Source organism: Paramacrobiotus metropolitanus, unplaced genomic scaffold, assembly GCF_019649055.1.
Source record: "Paramacrobiotus metropolitanus isolate TYO unplaced genomic scaffold, Prichtersi_v1.0 Parri_scaffold0000020, whole genome shotgun sequence".
In the NCBI taxonomy this organism is placed as follows: Eukaryota; Metazoa; Tardigrada; class Eutardigrada; order Parachela; family Macrobiotidae; genus Paramacrobiotus; species Paramacrobiotus metropolitanus.
In genome coordinates, this window is record NW_026570240.1 from 1,227,299 (window position 1) to 1,248,980 (window position 21,682).

Here is a 21,682-nt window from a genome sequence, read left to right on the forward strand (position 1 = left end):
ACAAAAGCACTGGCCACAAAGGTCACGCGATACGCGATCATTCATGCAAATAACCTGCGATCCACACAAAGCTGGTGCGCGCGTTGCTTAAAATCTATAGGGTTCGTCCTCTAGCGTAAGCAACTGTTGTACAGATACTTAAAGTTTTGGATAACAGTTCGTTGTTTCTTTGTTGGCACTTTGCAGTAATATTATAAACAAACAGAAAATACGTCTGCTGTTAACTGTTCACACTGAAAGGTCACCTGAACTTGCCTCCACATGTACAGACGATTGTGACCACCTATAGACTACTATCAGAAGTAAAATCAGCTGCAATCCAGATCCATGGTAATTTTGTGTTTGTCACAGGCCGAAGCGTTTGACAGAAATAGAACGATTCCTGCCTAGTCGTCCGACCGTACTCTCAGTACTGTGTACAAATTTTTGGCTCGTTGCGCAGTTCGGCTTAAGTGAGCCATGGAGGCCTTGATCGCAATAGCTCTGGTTCGTAGTTAACAACAAATTACTTTCCGCAAACGTGTCATTTTAGAGTTATATTTAATCACCACTTTCGTATGGTATCTTCATACCCGTGTTAAAGTTCATTACCTGCAGACGATTCACCAAGAGCCCAGCAGCTATTATACACCGATTATAAAGGTCATCCTTCCATTTTAGTCTGTGCAACGTTGTTTTCATTGAGCACAGGTATGTACGAGTACAAGTAGATGAGCCTTTTTCCTTAAATTCCTTTAGATTTTTGGCTTTGCCGGATGCGTTTGCTGCGCAGCTTTTGGTTAGTGATACAACGTATGACACAAAATATTAATATATCTGAATCAAGAATTGTCCTTTTTCACTGTTTTTAGGAGTCGTAACACAGTGCATATAACTACCTTGTGGAAATAAAGCTAAAAATTTATCAAATCCGAGCAGTAGCAACTGAATTCGTCTTTCAGTTTATGCTTTAACGAGAAAGCTGGAAACGAAACTAAAGCACTGAAAGTAACCCTCCCTGTGTCCTGTTTGTAAAAAACACTACGAGTATAGTAAAAAACATTATAGTAAAAAACACAAAATTAATAATGTAATGACGTTTGTAATGACGTATTTTATTGTATGATGTGCCATTAATACGTACTGCGTAAGTATTGTATGTACATGTATTGTGATTTGTGTTTACGGTTAGTTAATAATGTACTTTGACTTGTGATTGTTCGGCGTACGTTCGGCAGCAGATTTTACTGATACGACACATTTTTTGGGTTTTCTAGCGCTTCTTAATTTTTAAAAGGGATGTTGTTTTTTTGAGCACCTGCTCCCATGTGGGTAAATGTAGCGTCCATTGCGTCATGGTTTTGTAGTGTTTATGATGTTTATCAGTTTCCGATTTGGACGAGTGGCATTCACTAAACTTTTTCTTTATTGCGAGTCTCACGAGTGCAGATTTACACTCGTCTCACAGACTCTCACTCACCTCTTCCCACATACGTATTTTTAAGGCTCTTGGAATTGTTCATTGTGGAGTTAGGCTTGGTGGGCCTAAGGTTCTAACTGAAACCCACACCTATCATGAATAATAACCCTGGAAGCAGCCATAAGCCATCCGTCGCTGTGCTCCAGCATGCAGTGACGTCCAGAACACAGTACGAAATCCCGTTGCATTTTGGGATTACATTCGTACGGCAGTAAGTTGGTTTTCGCTTTTTTAAGAAGTCATACTATCGAAGTTTGACATGATTTATTGCGTATGGTTTTTACAGTGGAGAAAGCACTGGAAACAAACTAGGTGTTGTTCAAGGTACGGAACATGCTTTCTCAGAGCTCACAATCAGTGATTTTATTTTTGGCGAAAATAAATAATTTCGTATTTGTTTATTTCTGTAATATTGTATGCGTTGCTGAAACTGCAGGCCATCAGGATTATCCTTTATCTACTCTGGGATTGAATCAAGCTCAGCAGCTGGGAATCAACAGTGTGATGAATCTTCGCGTTTCGCACATTTATTCCAGCGATTTACAACGGGCTGTCAAGGTAAAAAAGCTGCATGTTTAAATATATGCCCGTTTAAGTGGCACATGAAATACTTTTATTCGCAGACAGCCGAAATTTTACGGTCGTATTTACTGCATGCTCCGGAGATTCAGTACGATAAACGCCTTCGAGAACGGGTGAGTGTAAATTTCACATGATTTACATGTTGCACTCTTTCTTCTGAATTGCTTCGTACATTTATAAAAACTACAATATTTTAGTACAGTACTAGTAATACTAAAATATGCTGCTCTGTTAAAAAAAAATTGTAAAATAATTTTTTGTTGCGTGCAGTAGATGTAAAAGCTAATACAGTACTTAATAATATTGCCGACTGCAGTTTTTACTTTCCAGATGGTTTATGGTATTCACAAAATTTGTATTATTTTTGGAATAACTCTGCCTTTTTAAAATTACTTCTAAATTTTCTGGAGTGAAGCTGCTTACAATCGTACAGTATGAGACTATGAGTACAGTTATTGTGGTAGAGACCAGTTTAATCGTCTGTCCTTACGCGGTGGTTATTTATGGGTTGAACGTGATATGATGCGTTTAGAATCAACAGATCGTCATTCACTGACGCCAGAATCTTTTTTTAAATTCTGTCCAAGTCTGATGATCTTTCTCTGCATCTTCTCCGGGTCTCTCGTTATCGTTGCATAATCGTTAAATGATTGCTTCCTTCCGGCAGACTAAATCGATGTTCTTGTTCGTGATGGAATAAATGCTAATGTATGTCGCTGGCTTTTTTCATTACAGGGTTTTGGCAGTCTGGAAGGTCTAAGTCTTAAACAGTTTCGAGCCGAACTGCAGAAATCTGGCGTACACATGACAGATCTGAAACCTCCAGGCGGAGAATCCACTGCAGATGTGAGTGGTGTCTGTTAATTTTCGCTATTCGATAAGAAACACATTAGAAAATTAAAATAACACTGTATAAGACTGACATCATGCAAATGCTTCATTTGTGCGGGCGTGGGAACTATCTCGAATTTTTTCGAGTTGAAAATCGAGGGTTTTCGAGGTGATTTTTTCGAGGGTCTTATGAAAAAGATTTTAACAAGTTCAAGAATATTTGAAAATTTCGATATGCCTATTAAATTTTTCGGTTCTATACTGTGAATTGTGAGGTACGTAATGTGAGGTGCATATGGAAACTTGGTTACTTGCTTACACTACGATATACGTCTATGATTTTCTTTTATTTTATAAACGAGAGATTTGCATAAACCATAATCTTTGTAAAACGTGCTAGGTAGCCTTTTAAATCTCGGAAGTTGCAAAAGTTCTGAATTTCTTGGGGTTTATTACTGTGTACCTGTTGTGATAACTTTGGGGTATGTTTTCTTAGTTACGGGCTCGCGTAATATCTTTCATGGAAGATTTGCTCACGACCCTTCGAGCCTTCGACAAAGAACGCCTCAAGGAGCTGGCAGCCAACCCGAACGCCGCCAGCCCATCCTACTATTCAGAATACCAAGTGCCTTCCGGTCGCAGCAATCCCGGTGCGCCACCATCTGTTAATGACCCTTTGGGTGCCAGTGTGTTGATTTTTACTCACGGTGGATTCATCCGTGAAGCACTGCTCTATTTGGAACAGGAATACAACTTCTGCGTTGAATCTCAGCGACATTTGCTCAAGGCCGTGTCACCTAACTGCGGCATCTCGACATTGACGATCAAGATCACTGAGCCCAAAACAACGGTTAATTGCATGTGGTTGCACCGAATCTACCACGTCAGCGATAATTCTCGTCCCAAACTGAACCAGTCCATGTCAATTGCGGCGTTGAGGGCCCGCTCGCAGTCAGCCTCCGGAGGCAACAGGAAACAGTTCAACTCTTCCATATCGATGATGTGATAGAAAAAACTTAGCGACATGAAAATAAGATTCTCTAAATTACGGTGAACAGATTGTAGACTACTAGATTGCTGTAGGATTTATAATACGGCGCCATGTTCAGAAACACTATGTGCGTAACTGATTTTTAGTGCTGATTGTTTTTTGTGTTACGCGGTGATCTACATTATTTTTATGGCGGTTTGAATGTTTTGTGCATATCAGCTATGCAGGATTATTTGCGAATGTCCGATTTAACTTTTTTTGGCTTACCATGGCCTCATCTGCTTTTATTTTTTTTCACAAAAGTTTATCTGGTCTTAAGCGGAATGTCGGTGCTACAGATAAAACTTTCACCTACAGCGATTACAAATTAATTTGTTATACGGTTCTTTTGTCTCCGATGCCCATTGATAATCCTCTTTTGTGTTTTGTGTGCGCTTACAGCGTACTGTAAATCAGTTGCCGTCTGATTACTGCAGAAGGTCACAATCATCGGCCGGCGGCGGATTACTTAAAAGTTAAAACAGTAATTTTTAACTTTTAGTATTTTGTACGAGGACACACTAAGTATACGTGATAGACCAAAAAACCAGCGAGAATAAATGATAACCAATCACGTGTTGTGCAGCACACCCAGCCGCCAAGGGTTGGCGGTCCAAGTACTGCGTAGTAAACAGCTCGTCTTCATAGACGCGTATGCTGACTTCCAGCTCTCATTTCTTGTGTGCTATGGAACGAAGCAATTTGACCAATGTAGCAAAAAGATGCAGAAAAAATCTACAAGATTTTTGATACCCAACAAGTTGCTGTTTATAGCGATTAAGACAACAGATAGCGTTTTTGAGTTTCTCGTAGACATAGCATAGGATTCTGTGTGGGGAACCCTTGACCGTGGATTCTATGCTAAGTCTACGAGAAAATGAAAATAGCTGTAATCTGTTTGAATCAGCGTATCTTCTCACTTCTTTGGTATCAAAAATCGTGTTATTTTTTTCTGCGTCTTCTGATATATTGGTTGAATAGTCACGTTCCAGAGTGCACGAGAAATCAGCGTTGAAAGTTTGCATAATTTTCAGTCAGTCATTTTTTATGTGCTTACAAGCAACTCCAAACCTGGGTGGTTGCCCGCGTTGCATGAGCCGGGCATGGTTATCACTTATTCTCGCTTAATTTTTTGTCTATCACGTATACTTAGTGTGTCCTCGTAGTGCATATACAGAATAATTTTACTGCGTTCACTTTTCACAGAGACCTCGAGGATTTTGCGCACTCATAAAAAACTCAGCAACGATTGCAGTACCGAGTATGTCAGCGTATCTGAAAACTTTTTTTAAATATTTTTTTACAAATTGTTGGGGATATCAAAAATCAAAATTGCATGTGGTAGCACTTGATTCCGATTCCGAGTTTACCCAAATTTTTGGAGTTTAAATTCGAACAATGTATGTACTTGTCAGCCGCTGCGGATGGCACGAAATATATAAATATACTTTCCAACCGACACTGGGTGAAGGTTCTACAGTTATTTTTGCGGCTCACCCTCCCGGGAGTAAACTACTTACAGTTTGGAATACCTGGAAGAAAATAGGAACATAAAACGATAAAATTTTAAGAAATATTTCCGAAAGTGGAAAGCTACAGAAACAAAGTACTTAAGTACTCGTACAGTGCTTCAAATCGTTAAAACCATAATGTTCAGTTTTTGCCGTCAGTAGTAGAACTAAATTAGTAGCTGTAAGCTTGTAATTTACGCTTTGTTTCGAAAAAATTTATGTTAGTATTATAATTAGTTCTATCATCTATGCACTAATCCGCTTGCCTCGCTCCGGGTTCTCACGGTTGGGACTTAAAGATGGCTGATTTGCGAGCGGAAGCGAAAGCTCTCTTCGAGAAGCACTGTGAGAAGGCGTCCCGCAGCGCCGGTCCTCGACACGGGAAAAATGCCAACTGGTCGAACTTGGTAGGACCTTGCATTTCTGCTGGCGTTGAGCAGTAATCTCACTTTGCGTGTGTTCGCCGCAGGTTATGAAATCGGGAACCCTCGCCGATCGGATCGCTGCACTGTCGCTCGCTATCAAGAAATCACCGCGGAATAATCTGCAGAATTTGACTGCCTTATCAGGCATGCTAAAGAAGAAAAATCATCGGGAGTGTTTATTAGCGCTAGACGCATTGACATCGTTATACAAGGACGAACTCCTTCCATCTGACCGAAAATTAATCAAATTTGAAAGCGTAAGACTCAGAATTGCCACTAACCAGTTCTGTGTTTCTTTTTTAATGATTTTCTTTACAGCAATCTCGGGACAGTTTTAGTAAACTTGGCAAGCATGAAAAAGAAGAAACCCTTGTGCAATGGTACGAAGAAGACTTGATCAAAAGCAACTATGGAGAGTTTGTTATGGAACTGGAACGTCTTTCTAAAGACCAAATCGAGACGACTCGGTTAAAAGTGCTGGGTACGAATTTTGCTAAGTTCGTATTTAGTTATTCAGTGCCGTATTAGTTGCAGTTTTTCATTCCTGTTAATTTCAACCGATGCAGATGGCATAGACCGAGCTTAGGATCATAAAACGAATTATTTTTGAAATTAATGTTTAAATAAATAATAGTGAAATTCTTATACGATTTTTATCCCCAATGTTGATGGTCGTACCACGTTGTACAGGTGTAGTTCACGATCTCCTGGCGGAAAAACCCGAAAAAGAGGACCACCTGCTGGCCATAATTGCGAACAAGCTGGGCGATCTGCAGAAGAAGGTTGCGGCGAAATCCTGCAGTCTGCTGATTAAACTGCTGCGGCAGCATCCGAACATGAAATCTGTTATTGTGGAGGAAATTGAGCGCCTGCTGTATCGGCCAAATGTCTCCCCGAAAGCGCAGTATTATGCCGTATGCTTCCTTATTCAAATAAAACTAAGCGACAATGATTCCGCCTTGGCCATCAAATTAGTCAAGATTTATTTTTCCCTATTCAAGGTATGTATTTTAACGCCGCCGTATATTTTTCTCAAAACTTATTATTAACTTTCTCACTAACTCACTTTCTTTCTCACTAACTCACTAAATTTCTCACTAACTCACTAAATTTCTCACTAACTTTCTTTCTTATTAACTTATTATTAACTTTTTCATTTCTCACTAACTTATTTTTCTCAAAAACTTATTTGTTGTGATAATAATGATGCATTTGTTTATATTTGGTCGTTTCTAGGCGGTTACTGCCATGAAGGCTACAAATTCTAAAATGCTCGGTGCCATCTTAACCGGCGTGAACCGCGCTTATCCCTTTACAAAAGGACCGCAGAGTCTTTTGGAACACATTGATACCTTTTTCCGCTACGTCCACACGGTGTCCGCCCAGATCGGCATTCAGATGCTGATGCTGTTGTATCAGGTGATGGAGCGAGAAGGTGCGATTACGGATAGGTTTTACATGGCACTTTACCGAAAGATGATGGATCCCGAATTGGTGTCGCATGCCGGACGGTCGTCTTCCTTATTGAATCTTATTTACAAGGCCATGAAACGCGATACAGAATTGAATAGAATCAAAGCGTTCATCAAGAGAACGCTCCAGTTAGCCATCTCTCATTCGCCACCGTTTATCTGCGGCGCGCTGATTGTTGTTTCGGAAATAATCAAAAATAGACCAAAAGGATTCCTTGCTACCTTATTAAGTTCTGTTAAAACCGAATCTATCGTGGACGAGACGCAGACGATGGAGGATTCAGGAAGTACGTGCCGGTTTCAGCGCGTTTCACAGTTAAAGTATTCTAATTCATAACGGACATGGTTGTTTCATCCTGCTAGAACTCGACAAGGAAGAAAAATGCCCCACATCTTATTCGCAGACGGCTCGAAACCCTTTATACTGTGGTGCAGAGTTCACAAGTATATGGGAATTTCAAGTTTTGAGGCAACATTATCACCCTTCCGTTGCACGGTTTACGGAATGCATTTTACAGGTTTGTGATCGACTGTCGTCTGTATTTTGTGCGCATTATTGCTTGATTGTAGAAAACTGTCATTCTGATGTAAGCAACTTTTCTATAGAATCGTGAAATTGATTACGCTGGGGATCCGTTCGAAGATTTCACGTCGATGCACTTTCTGGATCGGTTTGTGTATCGGAATCCCAAGAAAAAAACCCAAGAGAATGCTAGAGATATGCCTGTGCTAAGTCAGCAGTATCTTGCATTGCCGGAAAAAGCGATACCGGACGATGAGAAATTTTTGCATAGGTGCGAATCTGGTTGCAATTGTGCGTCTTGCTATTGGTGCAGTGATAGATAAAAATCTGTGTTTAGATACCTCACCCAAAAACTGAAAAGAAAAAGCGATAGAATGGGCCATGAAGATGACGTGGAAAGTGTCTCAGACGATGAATTCGACAAGTTCTTAGGCAAGTTAAAGTTTTGGATTTTTAGCTTGTTCTGTGTCGCAAAAAGGCAGTTAAGGCGAATGTGGTGTACGGGTTTTATGAATTATTTAGAAGTGGTCTTTTATGGAACACCGTTTTTTACCGGTCCTCGATGCCTCTTTTTTATGGTTTATTATTATACTGATGTGATTTGCTTTGCAGATGATTACGAGCGTGATGAAGAGGACTTCGACATGGATTTCGCGGCGTAAGTCGCTAGATGCCTAAGAGTTTTTAAAGCATACTTGCATTTAGTAATTGCTGTGATTGTGTTTTTTTTTACAGGGATGTGAATGAAGAGAGAGAAGAACAAGATTCCTTGGATGATGAAATGTCACTGTTCGGGGACGACGCTGATAGCGATGACCAGACCAACGGTGATTTTACTGCCGCGGAAGAAGATGCATTGAATGCGGCCTTTTCTACAGATGACGATGATGGGGACGGGAGTGGAGACGAATCAGAAGGCGACTATGAAGCCATGGATTACGAAGACTAAAATTATTTCGGATGTGTGGAAAAATATGTGTCCGGTTGTTCTTGTTAACAATAATATAGTTAAGATATTTTTTAATTTTTGTCATCTCGTAAGTCATACAGATATATACATCATTTTTGCATCACACTGACTGAACAGTCACGGATATGGACATCTATCCATACGAAAAATTTGCAGAACTAGCACAAACAACGGACCAGATAGTGAAAACAAACAACAATTTCGTCAATGCCAAATGCATCATGTCAGATTCAATTTTGGTAAACGGTAGAAAATTTGGTCCGACAGTCAAGGCACGGAGTCAGCGTAATGGGCAATCTTTGTCACAAAAACGGCTAACGGCCATCACTCTCACTAGGAGCGCAGGCTCAGTGTCTCCGTCGTTACATCCTCACTTAAATGCATTTTTGGATCATTCGTTTCCAAGTTATTTTGGTTTGTTGAGTACAGTGCGGCTTCTTGCAGTTGCATGAGCATATGGGACTGAAAAAGACGGTTGCATTGGGTGACTGCGAAATGGAGTTAGTATAAAAGTGTTGAACTTACCAAAGGGTCACTCGGCACATCATCGGCAAAAGGAATACCATTGGATTTGGTGCCGTTGTTTATCCCGTATGTCTCAAAACCGACGTCTTCCGGACGGAGACGGTTGAGTCCATGGTGAGCGCGGTCATCCTCTTTTTCGTTAGGCGGCCATGGGTAGGTTTCTAAAATCCACTCGACTGGATCTTCCCATGTGGGAATGCATCGCCCATATAGCTAAAAAAGTAAAAAAACGCACGTTTTTAACCTCATTTATTTAAATTTAAGCTATTCTAGAAACGTCCTGTAATTGACGATTATCACTGCGCTGCCGTATCAAGACATGGCTGTATTGCACTGGAAAATGGTAATAATTATTAATTTTTGTAATTTAATACGCACAGAGCACAGCGTTTCTAACTTTTGTTTGCGGTATCGTATTAACCATAAAATAATAATTACCACACGTACACATTACCGCCCATTGCCTACCTACATCGTAAAGTAAATGGCAGCAGGGGCAACTGCATCAGTTAGTTTACAAAACTGCCACAAATACGAAAGCCGCAAACATTTTCGTTATTTCAGCATTTTATCACAAACTCGAATTTTCGCTTTACCTGTAGCCCTTCCTTTACGGCTTCCAAAATATAGGGAACGAGCGAATAATTCCAGAGTAGTGTAAACCAGTCTTGCGATTCGCGGACACTGATGGGACAGTCCAAAAATAGTCTCGGTCCGAGCGTCACGTCCGATGAACTATGTTTTTCCAGAAACGTGTTAATGTGCTGCCATGCTCGCGGTATCCAGTCAATAATCTTCGTCAGTGCCGAATCACACACGCCCATCGCTAATTCATGCCCGATAATTTTCCGCCGCAGATAACGCCCCAGGAATCCCTTAACTGGCTCCATGTGGTTAGCGCACAGGATCCACCTGTTTAATAGAGGTCAATTAGGTATGCCGTCATACGAGATGGAACAATATTGTTCCAGCGCTCGCCTTACTTACCGGAAATTGTGATGCAACTGAAGATTTGCGGGGGAGCAGGTGGCTTGATTCATGGTTCCAATAATGAAGGGACTGAAAATTATTAACGACTTAAATTAAATCCTTCCCGGCAAACCCGCTGACTCTCGTTAGTTAGTTTTACCAGCGGTGATGTCGGACACTAAGGAATCCGTTGAACACTTCTCCCAGCGATCCGACGTGATGTAGATTATCAATGACCACGACACTGGGAACATTCATCTGGCTGCTAAAATATCAAATTATTTATGTATAAAGAAATACAAATATTTTTCGAATTTTTAATGATCAAAATAGTTATTACCGGCATCGCTTCTTACCTGCTTTCGCACTGCTCTGCGATTTGTAATAAGTACTGGCGCAACTCTTTGCTGCTCTTCTGGTCAACGTTAAACGTTGTTATTGCCCCATCTGCTACTGATTTCCCGGATCTGGAAACACAAAACGAGGTGAAGAACAAGATTAGTGGATACGAGCTTAGTTTTTTAAGTAGAATCAAAACGCTCAGAGTACTGTATATAAATGTAATTTTTATAGGTAAATAAAAAAGCGCTGAAACGAAAACCGCGAAAATTTATTCCGAATTCAACAAAATTCTTGGGAAAACAATTTACAATTGCTGTACGCTTGCGTATACCTCATTACAACGTGTTGTGCCATTTTTCGCGCCAGAAATGATTTTCCCGTCCCACTAGGACCGCAGAGGATAACTCGTTTATGCTCGGTCAACAACGAAATGTACCGCTGGAAGAACGATTTAGGTATAAGAGATTCAAAGGCAATTGTATCCACAGCATGATCACGACTCCCTGTAGAAATGCAGAACGCCGTTACAGCTTTAATTATCGCTACGTGCTTAGTTAAAAGAAAACCTATTTACCTCGCAAAGCAATACGGATTTTTTCATCATCACACTTAAGGTAATCGATGGGAGAACTGTCAGCCGTCGGCGGCTCATCCCGGTTGCGCAACGCCATGCCCAGATGGTAGCCGGCAATGCTCTCCACCGTCAGACCCAGATTAGCCTGATCGCGCACATCCGCCTGCTCCCGTCTGGAATCCACGCGGGAGACATACTCCTAAATAGCACAGCATTCACACATTAAACGTGGCGTTCCTGTTGACGATACTGTTGATTTCAGGCAGAATTTGGAGATGTATACGACCTGGCTAAAAATTTAAGCCAAGTCGTAAAGTTTAATACTTCTTGATTTTGAAACCATTAAAAACTAACTTAAGTTTGTCACTCCTTATTGATATGCTGCTGAGCCGGTAGCCTATGCCGCAGGGGCATATCACACCAGTTTCTTACAGTGTACTATAGTCCACTTGATTATCATGTGCTCATTATACTCGTAGCATATTTTAGATTCGCTTCTCAAAAATGTATACGCATCAAGGTGGGTCATGAACTCTGAAAGATACCTTAAATAGCTGTCTGACAGTTCGATCCAACTGCTCCCAACGCAGTAGTGGACCGATGTTTACGGAACCGATCGGAATGTCTTCGCTTTCCTCGTCGGTTCGGCCATTTTCATCTTCTACCGCAATGACCTTGACCGGAATTCGTCTGGCATCGAACGTAGGAGATTCATCGTCTCCGATTCCTGATTCTACAGTAAGTAGTTTAACTGGATCAGGTTTCACAAAATTTTATTATAACATGCTCTATTACAAAGCGACTCGATTAAGCTTATGGTATAAATTATGGGTTTAAGGCCGTATATTATGGCTACTCTAGCTAATCGTGACATGAACGGAATCCAATTTCCGTTTCGTAATATTAAAGGTCACATAATTTTATGTCGTTTTGCCATAAAATTAATTTTAAATTAATTCATTTCCGGTTCGTGATATCGATCTGATTTGGAGTCGAATATTAATCGCAACATCTCTTATCTCATTACACGTACCCGAGGGCGTTGAGCGTGCACCCCCATCGTGAGGTGATTTTCGTTCGGATGAGAGACTGCGCCGCTTGACAGCCACCAACCGATGTAACCTCATATTATCTTGCCGCAGAATTTCGATCTCATTCTGTAAAAGAACAAAACAACTCATTCGTGGACATGTTATTTATGAAATGATACACTCTATTACATTCATGCTTTCTAAGCATTCGACAGAAACGATACATATATGCAGCAAATATTCGTGTTCAAGTACATACCCGCATCCGTTGCATATCCTCTTTATACTGATCTAACTGCTGTGCTGATTTGACAGCTTGCAGTTGGAAATCGGTTAACGTCATCTCTTTCTCGCGTAGCTGTCGCTGGAGATCTTCGACTATCACTATTTCATCGCTCTCATCCATTCGATCAAGCCTAAGCACAAAGAGAAACGATTCTCATTCTGGTGCACTAAAAATTGTTTCTCGTGATTTAAGAAGGCAAAAAGTCAGTTGGACTCACGCAGAGGAAGAACTAGCTGGTTTCAGGTGCGAATGACCATTTCGAAGAGGCAACTGCCCATTGACAGCCATTCGGCTAGCGTTCCGGTTGTTTTGCAGCAGTGGAGAGTTCGGGACCGAATTCGAAAGGTCAACGCTGCCATTTCGAACACTTTCAGCATCTGCATTCCCATCATTTTTTGATTTATTTTTCGAGCGCGAAAATGCTTTGCTCAGTGAAGAACGAATCTGAAAAAAATGCACTGTAAAATCGTGCATAAAATAACAACATAAAAACCGACGTGCATAAACTTTTTAGACTACCGGAAATCAGGCAAATTCAAAATAAAAATTTCTCGCCAATACTGTAAAAAACGTATTCAAAGGGAAATAAAGCGCTGGTTCGCAAACGAACAAATACATCGATAAACGTAGAGCATCAAAAAAGTGTGCAGGCATTTTCAAGATGCAAATGATACAGGAAAAATGGGCAGCACACACATGACGAAACCAAAGAGAGAAAACAAAATAGTGACAGTAAATTCCTTAATTAACCGCGCAAACGCAATAAAGTTAGCGAAACTTAAGCAGCAAAGGGTCACAAAACCAATATTTCAATTATCATGCGGGTTTTATAGGGTGATGAATAGCCCAAATCCCAGAATACCTTTTCGGGTGGTTTTGCCTAAAATTTAATGAAAAAGCTCGATGTAAGTCGACTATATTTCCTGTGGAAAATGACGAGTGGTGATAATTGTTTTAACAAGCCAATTTATACCCAGCTCTTTTTCTTCTTCTTCTTGCTGTCCTCATCCAACTGATGACTGGCATTACTGCAGTTACTATTTAAAGATGCTACTGATTCGGTTGACAGCTGGCGCGACAGGCCCTGATGATGTTTTTCTGGATTGTCTGTATGGGAAAAGTAAATACAAAACCAATCAACACAAGCCAATACAGTGGCACGGTAATGGATGGACGATACGGTGTGTTGGAGTCAAGTGTACCGGAAAGCACATCTTTTGTGGAGTTGAATGTATGTCGACGGACAAGGTTGGGACTGATCGGATTGCCAGCTGTACTGCTGCTGCTGTTGCGGCCGCCGCTGATCAGGCCCGCTTCGGCACCTTGTTGCCGAAGGACGTCAATTATCCGCCGCAATTCCAGCAGTTCCCCATCCTGGGAAAAAAGTGACAATCAATGCCGATTAATAGGCCACTCTCTCCCCTGATGGGGATGGTTTTCCGCAGATTAACCAACAATGCCAATCTGGCCGTGCAGATTTAACGCTGTGGTGCGAGCTGTGTTTATACGCACCTTGCGTTGCGAGTGGGCTGTTAATGTTTCCAGTCGCTGCGTCATATTGTTCAAGCTGTTCTCGAAAGCCGCCACAACATGCGTCTGTAACAAACAAATTTAGCTGTAGTCATTAGGAACTCATTCAGCCTTTATTGCTTTCTAAAGGATGATTTATAAAAGGATACAACCCATTCTTAAGTTATAAGAGCGTATAATCAGTTTGAAAAATAAATTTGACGGGTTATTGCACATTAGCCTTTCCGTAGCTCGCCCAATCGACCAGCTGTTCTTTCCATAAAAATATTGAAAATTTTGAATAAGGAAAAAGAAAACAGCGAAAAATAGCGATCAATGTACTCAGAAAATGTTTGCGGGCTTTTACGAGTAGAAAACGTTTTAATTTTGCATTTCCCCCGGCTTCGTGCGCTACAAACGATTGATCGTAAAAAATTGATCATGACATTTTTTCTCACGATTACCTCATCATGAGAAATCAATAGTGATTAGTGATTGACAGGCAGTATTAGGGATAAAATCTAATCCAGCTGTTATTCTAGCTATCCAATTGACTGTCGTATATGTTAAATTCCCGGACTTACATTAGTGCTTAATTGTGTGGTCAATGATGTAACTCGCTCCTGCGCCTGCTCCAGTTCTTTGCGCAGCTTCCGCACTTCATGAGCATGGCGCTCTTCGGGCTGCATATAACAAAGACGGATGATGGAAAACTAATTCTATCCCAAATCAATAAGCTCCAACTACACAAAAACTTAATCCAAACACGCTTACCGACGAGTACATGGACGAAGTGGTCGACGCTAACGATCCGGCCGATCCATGCACTACAATGACAAGCAAGAACACAATGGAAACATCGACATACCGGCGTCGTACCCAATCAATTTTTTCGCTTTACTGTGAATTTTTAACTGTAGCTTACTTTCGTCATTTTTACTATGGATTTTGGCCAACAAACTCCCGACATAGGGCGACAGTCCGGGAGCGGTGCGCGGCTGATTCAGGCCGTTGTGCCCGCTGCGAGGCAAACTGTACATTAAGAGCGGCGAGCCCGGAGCCGATGAGCGGCTTATTCCGGTCAACGGGTACGATGCCGTGGAGCTGGAATCAAGGTCGTCTAAATGACTCGTTTGTTGCTGAATAATGGAGTAGCTCAAAGGATGCCCGCGTGAATCGGATCGAGCGGAATGTGCGGGACTGCGCTCCCAGACGGTTGACCCAGGCGGGTTGTGGTCGGTGTGCGAGTAATGGCAGTCAACGTAGTTATTATTCGCAGCCAACGTGCCGGATTTCGAGGACAGACCGTTTTGAGCTGAAAGACAGCAAATTAAAAAATTATAGACAGAAAATGATAACTAGTGAAATTTAGCTAAACAGTAAACACAAAAAAAAGTTGAAAAAAAACGTTTAAAACCATCAAGATGACATAATGCCACCACTTTCTCAGCGCTCGTCAGTTAAAAACAGTAGGGTATCTTTTGGTACCGGCTTTTTGCTCTAATTATATCCTTATTAATATCGATAAATCCCTGTCCATGCTGTTGGACAGCATACATGTTGTGATTAAGTAATACACGCAAATAAGCTGTCTCCACATGACTTAAAAAATTCTATTACTGCTTAAAATTCTTGGGGTGGTTTGGATCATCGATAATCCCCTGAGTACATAACTCGATGACATTCAGCCCGGAACATTTTAAACTATCATTCACACTTGGCATAACTATGTAATCGGGTTAATCCAATTCCGTGGCGCGTTTCTTCAGGTTAACTTACCAATCTTATCGTAAATGTTGGAGTCGGCATGAGCACTTTGCAGCTGCTGTCGCGGGATCTGACGCTGGCTTTTCGGCGGCAGTGCAGCGTTAAGGGACAAGTTATCAGTGGCATCATAGCGATCCGGATCAATATTCAATATGGACAATTCATGCGCCTGGTTGGGCATGGACAAACGGGCCGAAGTGGACGATTTAGGTCGCGGACTGGACGGCACCGGGGAGGCATTGTGTCCCGGATTGCAGCTGCTGCTGTTGCTGGTGTGATCGAAGAAAATGGGCGTTACACTGGCCGGCAGCGTCAGCTCGGTGTGATTCGGCTGCACTACACTGCGACAGCGTGGCGGTCCACTCTGACCATCCGTCACCGGGAAGAATGCACCGCTCCCGTTGGGCGGATGGCGATTAATGTTGCGATTGAGGGAATTAGTGGAATACTGATTAGCACTCAGTGTCTGCATTTTCAGCTGCATTTCCTGCGGACTGGTCTGCGTGCTGCCCGAGACTTTTAGCTTTGTCCGCCGTTCCAGAGCATTACCAATTGATTTACTGTTAGTGGAATTATTTATGTCGCTCATTAACGTCGTCTCCACGTTCAGCGGACGGACAAATAGATCTCCCGGATGCCGCTCGGTGAAGAGATCGTTGTGGTTGGCCGGCGCACGGGGCTTCCGCACGGGGCTGGCGTAGATGCGCAGATAGTTGTCCACGCTGGCCGGCGTAGTGTAGAGGCTGCCGTTGGTCAGCCGGGGATGCGGCGATAGAGTCGTTTCGGGGTCACGCGGCGGCGGGGTCACGGGTGGCCGGCGCGGCCCATCATCCGTACGCTTCGAGCCGGCATGGCGCAGCAGCGGCATCGCGGAGGGTTTGGCGGCTTCGATGGTGGCATCGGTGTTTGGATAGCGATTGAGGCCGCTGTAGGGATGAGTGCGCTGCGCGCTGTTGTTGTTACTGCCCAGTGCATCGCGATGGAAAAAACTCTTCCCTTTGTCTGTTACATCATTTGCCGTGCACTCATCCAGATCCAGTCTGTAAAAAGCCACATTAAACTGCTCGAATTAGATCTTAAACAAACATTCATCCAGTAATCGAACAAGGCCGGGGAATTTGTGACATGAGGATGGGAAGATGCATTCCCACACATTAATGTTGTAGGGCGGAACACTCCAGACACTTAATATTGTCACTTGGAATGCTCTTATACAACACCGAAAAAAATTTCACGCTCTCCCTGACTATACACTCCCAGACCTTTTTGACTCCAGGATTGGCATCCATGATTATGAGAGAGTATTCGAATTTATCAGATTATTCTGATTAGAGGTTAGATTAAGCTCTCAAAGTGTTTCACAGTGAAACCTTACTGAAATAAATTATCGATGAACTTGAACAGTTCCATCCGAATCTCATTTGCCATTTTGTAACAGTGTAACGTCTCCGCAAAATAAAAACAATAAAATCGATCTGTGGTTCAGAATGAACGATATCGATAGGCGCGATTACTGCTCAATAATAGTCAATATGGCAAAGAAGACAAGATGATACATATGAAAAGATCACAATAATTCATTTTTCACGGCGGCTTGGCCAGTGCAATGCAAACAGTAGTGCAAACTTAAACACAGATCACTGGAATCACAAATATACAAAGCAACACCACTCGAAATGTTATATAGCGCCGTATTTAAATGCGTGTTCAATAAGGCAGACAGATTTCTAAATGGATGAAGATGGATTTCAAATTTTCAATTGTGCTGAAGATGAGAGTTAGATACTTTTCCGCCACCGCATCCTCATCGTCGATCGTCTAAGCGTGAAAATGCGATATCGAAAGTTTAGATTCATATCTCTGTGTCAGTATCCCGCTGGGTTCTCTCGCTTCTCATCTTCACCGTACTTAATGCCGGCAGTTCCGTCACAAACATTGCCAAACAGAACAGAACGACATGCATTAGTAAAATGTCACCCGCATAACATACAACCGAACTACTTGTTCTGATTGAAAATAATGCAGCAACCACACTGGATAACATGATACTCTTCCACAAACGAAAGCCGCAACAGTGTGATATATGCCAAACATTTAAAAGGTCGACTGCTTGAAGTCGGATTGGAACACGGATAATAACGTGCTAAAGCCAAAGAGTGGCGCTTTTACTATGAAAAGCCGAAGACATATTTTTCATCGAAGACATAAATTTCCGCAATATCGATCATCGATACATGCGTGCAACAAAGCGGTTGCAGTAAAGTGGATAACTTCTGGCTGACCGCAGGGCAACAAAACACGATAAGTTAATTACACTATCGCTCCGGTTTCGGGTCAGGCTCGTGCTTATGATTGACCACTCGTGTGCGAGGCGTGTCCAGCAATGATCTCTTGAATCTTGTCAATTAAGGAAATACAGCAACAAGACGATTTTAACAGTCGAATTCACATTCTTCGTTTTGATTACCGAGCCAAAATGCCAACGGTGTATTCCCCAGTGTGTGAGCAAACAAACGTGTATTTCGAGGAGGAAGAAGATGAAAAGCACGTCACAAGAGTCCTAATAAACTAATAGCGTCAGTCACGATCAGCGGTTTCAAAAGTATTATGAATGGTTGGGCCATAGTCGGCTGACAGCTCCTACAGCGGAATACGTCGACAACATCATTTCCAATGCTGCACCAGCGCAACATAACCTCTCTTTACATTCTGTGATACTGTACATTGTTAAGATCCACAAAATTAATATTTCTTGCAAAAATAAAATAGCTGGGATAAACAGGGAAAATTCTCAGTACTCTAACCGGTATTTGCAAAACAAAAGAAACACATAAAATGGCTGTTTATTTCATACTTGAAATTTTCAGGAAGGCACCCTAACGCCGAATGCATTAGAACATCACGTCGTTACCTACCTAACTCGTACTAAATTATTAAAACGTTTATGCGAATGCTCACACTTCAAATCAATGGACGTTTGGTGAAGCTGTTTAACTCTATAACAGTGTTTCACGATATCTTTCAGAGGCACATCATAAGAAAGGCTCAACCAGTAACCGCAAATCTAAACTCACATCATTTTTACGCTAAGGCACACGGGAAAATAATTTAAGTATTATTCACGGTAGCTCGAGAAGTGAGTTGTACTTGGTAATTTGCTGCTCACTGCCACAGTCTGCCATATGCCGGTCAAGCTTACGCTTTCAAGACCGGCGTTTTTACAGCTTCTCACATCAGTTCACACTGCAACAAGATGCAAGCACAATCAGATCTTCCACTTTTTGGGATGGTGTCGGCAGTCAAGAGATTTGCGATCATTTACTACTAATGTTATCCTTTGAGATAACTGACCCAAATCTGCATCTCTTGGGAACACTGCCGCTTTGTAACATCTATTACTGGAATAAACACAAAACTACTCGAGAAACAAAAATACGAGTTTTTCTTAGTAAAATTGTTAAATGATAATTCAAAAATAGTTACATCAAAATACCAGTAGTAGAAAAACAGAAATTTTATCTGACGGACAAAATTCAGAATCCGAACGTTGGTTGTGGAGTAGGTAAAATAAACACGTTCCTTTAGCTACATTCTGGTTAGCTAGACAAAAGAACAGAACGCCTAACCAAATGCAAGCGGGCGATATCAAAGAATTAACAGTACAAGATCATCTTTAAGAAACTATGAAGGGTAAATTTAATGGAACCTAACTGTTAAAAGTTAGCTAACGATCAGCTGCACTCTCGTGGTCATAATTATATCAAATCGTTTTGATCTAAGCAAAATACTAAGAGGACATCGAATATAAACATTGTAAAGAAGGCTCGATGAAAAATACAACCTCTTGTTGCCACCCTAGCTTTTAATAGTTCAACTTCTTACCGACTGGAGCGACTATAAGGCTTCCACTTCGCATCATCCATATGAACATCGGTAAATATACGAAAGCTAGAAACGCTGCACATTTTTGTGTTGACCCATTGCGATTTGCAGTGATGCACCTGGACATTTGCCGAGAGAAATTAACAGCTATTTTTGTGTTAGCTCTAAATTATTTCCTGAAAACACCACAAAATAGTTCATTCTGCGATAGTGACACGGAAAAGAGTGTTGTGGCTGGTAAGGTCCTAGAAATGTCGAGGCGGAAGGAATAGCTGCAGAATCGATTGTGAAACAGCTATCGGGCTACTCATCTCATAAATCTGCCGGCTGCTTCTCTATTCCATCTCGGACTCGCAGAGAAAGCGTGCCACACACAAATACACACACGCCCGCCACCATTGTAATAATTGATTTTTAAGCATTTTTTCCATTTTAAGCATGTTTTAGTTCGGCTTGGGTGGATGCTGAGTGCCCGTGAAAATTCTGCTTTACCGGTTTTCATAGTGAAAAATTTTACATTGACATAGCTCTAGCATAAGCAAACACACATGCATGCATACAGTAGGCAAGACAAGTTTCTTAATCGTTTCGAACAGTTACGTAAATGACTAGAATCATTTTAATCCAGCTGATCCTTTATGGTTATTTTAGCACTTGAATCGATTTTAGAATTTCGATTTGTGATACCCGAAAATGCCAAAACCAAGTACCAAGTACCGTCACTTCAAACAAAAAAATAATTCCAATGCAAACTACCGGCAAGCGTAAGTGCGACGGCTCTAACAACAAAAATTTGACTAAGCTAATGTAGTCAAACTCCTAAAAATCACATCCTGACCTTTGCAGCCACAATTTGCATGGAAATTATTCTGAACTTTCTTGAATAAACAATCAACAATTGCATGACTTGTGTTCGAAACCGAAAGTGTAGAGGCAAGTCCAGTTTTGAGGATTACTTCTCGAATCGACAATAGCGCCTTTGCATTTACGTACACACTGTGTGCATAACACAAAGAACTGTAGCATTATTGTGCGGATAATACACCAATGTAAAATTAATCAGCAACCCTATGTAATCACGTTCGTCTTTCCTATCAATTTTGTTTGTGAAATTTTCGCCGGTAAATGACGCATACTACGATATTTTATATCGATTCTGCTTACCTGTAAGGTGAGGTGATGAAATAGGTTTCCTTCTCCCTGTCTTTCTGTCTGGGTGTCCGTTTCTGATGACTTCCACTGTTTCCCTCACTGATATATCCACTGGCTGAATCACTATCGAAGAACTTGAGTTGCGGTGACATATTGGATGACTTCAACGTATCCCCATCCGACAAATAGCCGGCATGCACATCTCCATGATGGTGATGATTAGTCGAACGGGTCAAGGAGGAAAAATGTCTCATGCCGTCCGACGATTTTCCCTGGCTCGACATCGCGCTCCTGGGTACATGACTGCGTTCCAGTAAATGATTCATTTCTGCGCTCCTGTTATGTGTTGGCGCACCGGTCGGATTGGGATTGGCAGTGGTCTCTGGTTGTGGAACGCCGTTACTGGCCGGTTTGGTCATGGGAACCGCATCACTCATGTGTTCGTTCATTCCAACAGTATCAGCTTGTTGTGATTGCGAAATCGTTCCATCACACGCGCTGGCGCTTTTTATCGGCTGATTCGTGTCAGGCAGGACGCTTTCCACCCGATTGTCAGCTACTGACCACACATTCTCCTTGTCTTGCTGAGTACTATGATCAAGTGGCGTTATGCGGTTTTCTTGACTTTCCGGGGAATTTCGTGAGAATTCCACGGCAGCCGGTTCCGCAGCGTCAACTGCCGGGCTTTTGTTTGCGCTGGGCAAACGGTCCGTGTTGACCGTACGGGTATTACATTCCTGATTGGCAGATTCAATGGGATATTTTGTACCACCGTGTGTAGGCGGCGGTGGTGCTTGGTAGGGGGCGTGGCTAACGGGGGAGCCTGTGGGTGGCCTAGGTAG

General features: G+C 41.9%; 3 protein-coding genes across 8 annotated transcripts; 2 read left to right on the forward strand and 1 right to left on the reverse strand.

The window, feature by feature from the left end:
* The first annotated feature begins 365 nt into the window (after window positions 1-365).
* LOC129586389 (fructose-2,6-bisphosphatase TIGAR-like) lies at window positions 366-4,219 on the forward strand. Of its 3 annotated transcripts, XM_055479604.1 has the most exons (8): window positions 366-486; window positions 598-690; window positions 1,485-1,670; window positions 1,746-1,783; window positions 1,896-2,017; window positions 2,083-2,154; window positions 2,777-2,887; window positions 3,369-4,219. In XM_055479604.1, the coding sequence occupies exons 3-8, from the start codon at window positions 1,555-1,557 to the stop codon at window positions 3,876-3,878; spliced, it is 969 nt and encodes a 322-aa protein (XP_055335579.1). In that variant the 5' UTR covers window positions 366-486; window positions 598-690; window positions 1,485-1,554; the 3' UTR covers window positions 3,879-4,219. The 3 variants fall into 3 exon arrangements, with proteins under 3 accessions (XP_055335579.1, XP_055335578.1, XP_055335580.1); XM_055479603.1 differs by lacking the exon at window positions 366-486 and having other exon boundaries at window positions 497-690; XM_055479605.1 differs by lacking the exons at window positions 366-486; window positions 598-690 and having other exon boundaries at window positions 1,184-1,670.
* A 1,267-nt stretch (window positions 4,220-5,486) lies between these two features.
* Window positions 5,487-9,018, forward strand: LOC129586387 (CCAAT/enhancer-binding protein zeta-like). The gene is made up of 10 exons (XM_055479598.1): window positions 5,487-5,820; window positions 5,883-6,095; window positions 6,157-6,319; window positions 6,529-6,839; window positions 7,075-7,597; window positions 7,674-7,828; window positions 7,917-8,104; window positions 8,171-8,265; window positions 8,446-8,491; window positions 8,569-9,018. The coding sequence occupies exons 1-10, from the start codon at window positions 5,713-5,715 to the stop codon at window positions 8,780-8,782; spliced, it is 2,016 nt and encodes a 671-aa protein (XP_055335573.1). The 5' UTR covers window positions 5,487-5,712; the 3' UTR covers window positions 8,783-9,018.
* Window positions 8,839-21,289, reverse strand: LOC129586385 (neuron navigator 2-like). 4 transcript variants are annotated; one of them, XM_055479594.1, is made up of 21 exons: window positions 20,853-21,289; window positions 15,819-16,846; window positions 14,965-15,354; window positions 14,814-14,866; window positions 14,624-14,722; window positions 14,043-14,126; window positions 13,733-13,904; window positions 13,504-13,637; window positions 13,393-13,410; window positions 12,748-12,974; window positions 12,504-12,660; window positions 12,247-12,370; window positions 11,759-11,946; window positions 11,214-11,412; window positions 10,971-11,142; window positions 10,654-10,764; window positions 10,458-10,559; window positions 10,316-10,387; window positions 9,925-10,240; window positions 9,329-9,541; window positions 8,839-9,265 (listed from the first exon to the last, which is right to left on the reverse strand). In XM_055479594.1, the coding sequence occupies exons 1-21, from the start codon at window positions 21,287-21,289 to the stop codon at window positions 9,137-9,139; spliced, it is 4,425 nt and encodes a 1,474-aa protein (XP_055335569.1). In that variant the 3' UTR covers window positions 8,839-9,136. The 4 variants fall into 4 exon arrangements, with proteins under 4 accessions (XP_055335569.1, XP_055335571.1, XP_055335572.1 ...); XM_055479596.1 differs by lacking the exon at window positions 20,853-21,289 and adding an exon at window positions 19,689-19,910 and having other exon boundaries at window positions 10,458-10,562; XM_055479597.1 differs by lacking the exon at window positions 20,853-21,289 and adding an exon at window positions 17,182-17,599 and having other exon boundaries at window positions 10,458-10,562.
* Between the last annotated feature and the right edge of the window lie 393 nt (window positions 21,290-21,682).

Coding starts and splice junctions, on each gene's coding strand:
- LOC129586389 (XM_055479604.1), top strand. CDS start 1,555: ATGAATAATAACCCTGGAAGCAGCCATAAGCCATCCGTCGCTGTGCTC. Junction 2,155..2,776: donor ATAAACGCCTTCGAGAACGG/GTGAGTGTAAAT, acceptor TTTTCATTACAG/GGTTTTGGCAGTCTGGAAGG. Junction 2,888..3,368: donor GCGGAGAATCCACTGCAGAT/GTGAGTGGTGTC, acceptor ATGTTTTCTTAG/TTACGGGCTCGCGTAATATC.
- LOC129586387 (XM_055479598.1), top strand. CDS start 5,713: ATGGCTGATTTGCGAGCGGAAGCGAAAGCTCTCTTCGAGAAGCACTGT. Junction 6,096..6,156: donor AATTAATCAAATTTGAAAGC/GTAAGACTCAGA, acceptor TTTTCTTTACAG/CAATCTCGGGACAGTTTTAG. Junction 8,266..8,445: donor TGAATTCGACAAGTTCTTAG/GCAAGTTAAAGT, acceptor TTTGCTTTGCAG/ATGATTACGAGCGTGATGAA.
- LOC129586385 (XM_055479594.1), bottom strand. CDS start 21,289: ATGAACGAACACATGAGTGATGCGGTTCCCATGACCAAACCGGCCAGT. Junction 16,847..20,852: donor TTCATCACCTCACCTTACAG/GTAAGCAGAATC, acceptor GGCTTTTTACAG/ACTGGATCTGGATGAGTGCA. Junction 9,542..9,924: donor CCGTAAAGGAAGGGCTACAG/GTAAAGCGAAAA, acceptor TTACTTTTTTAG/CTATATGGGCGATGCATTCC.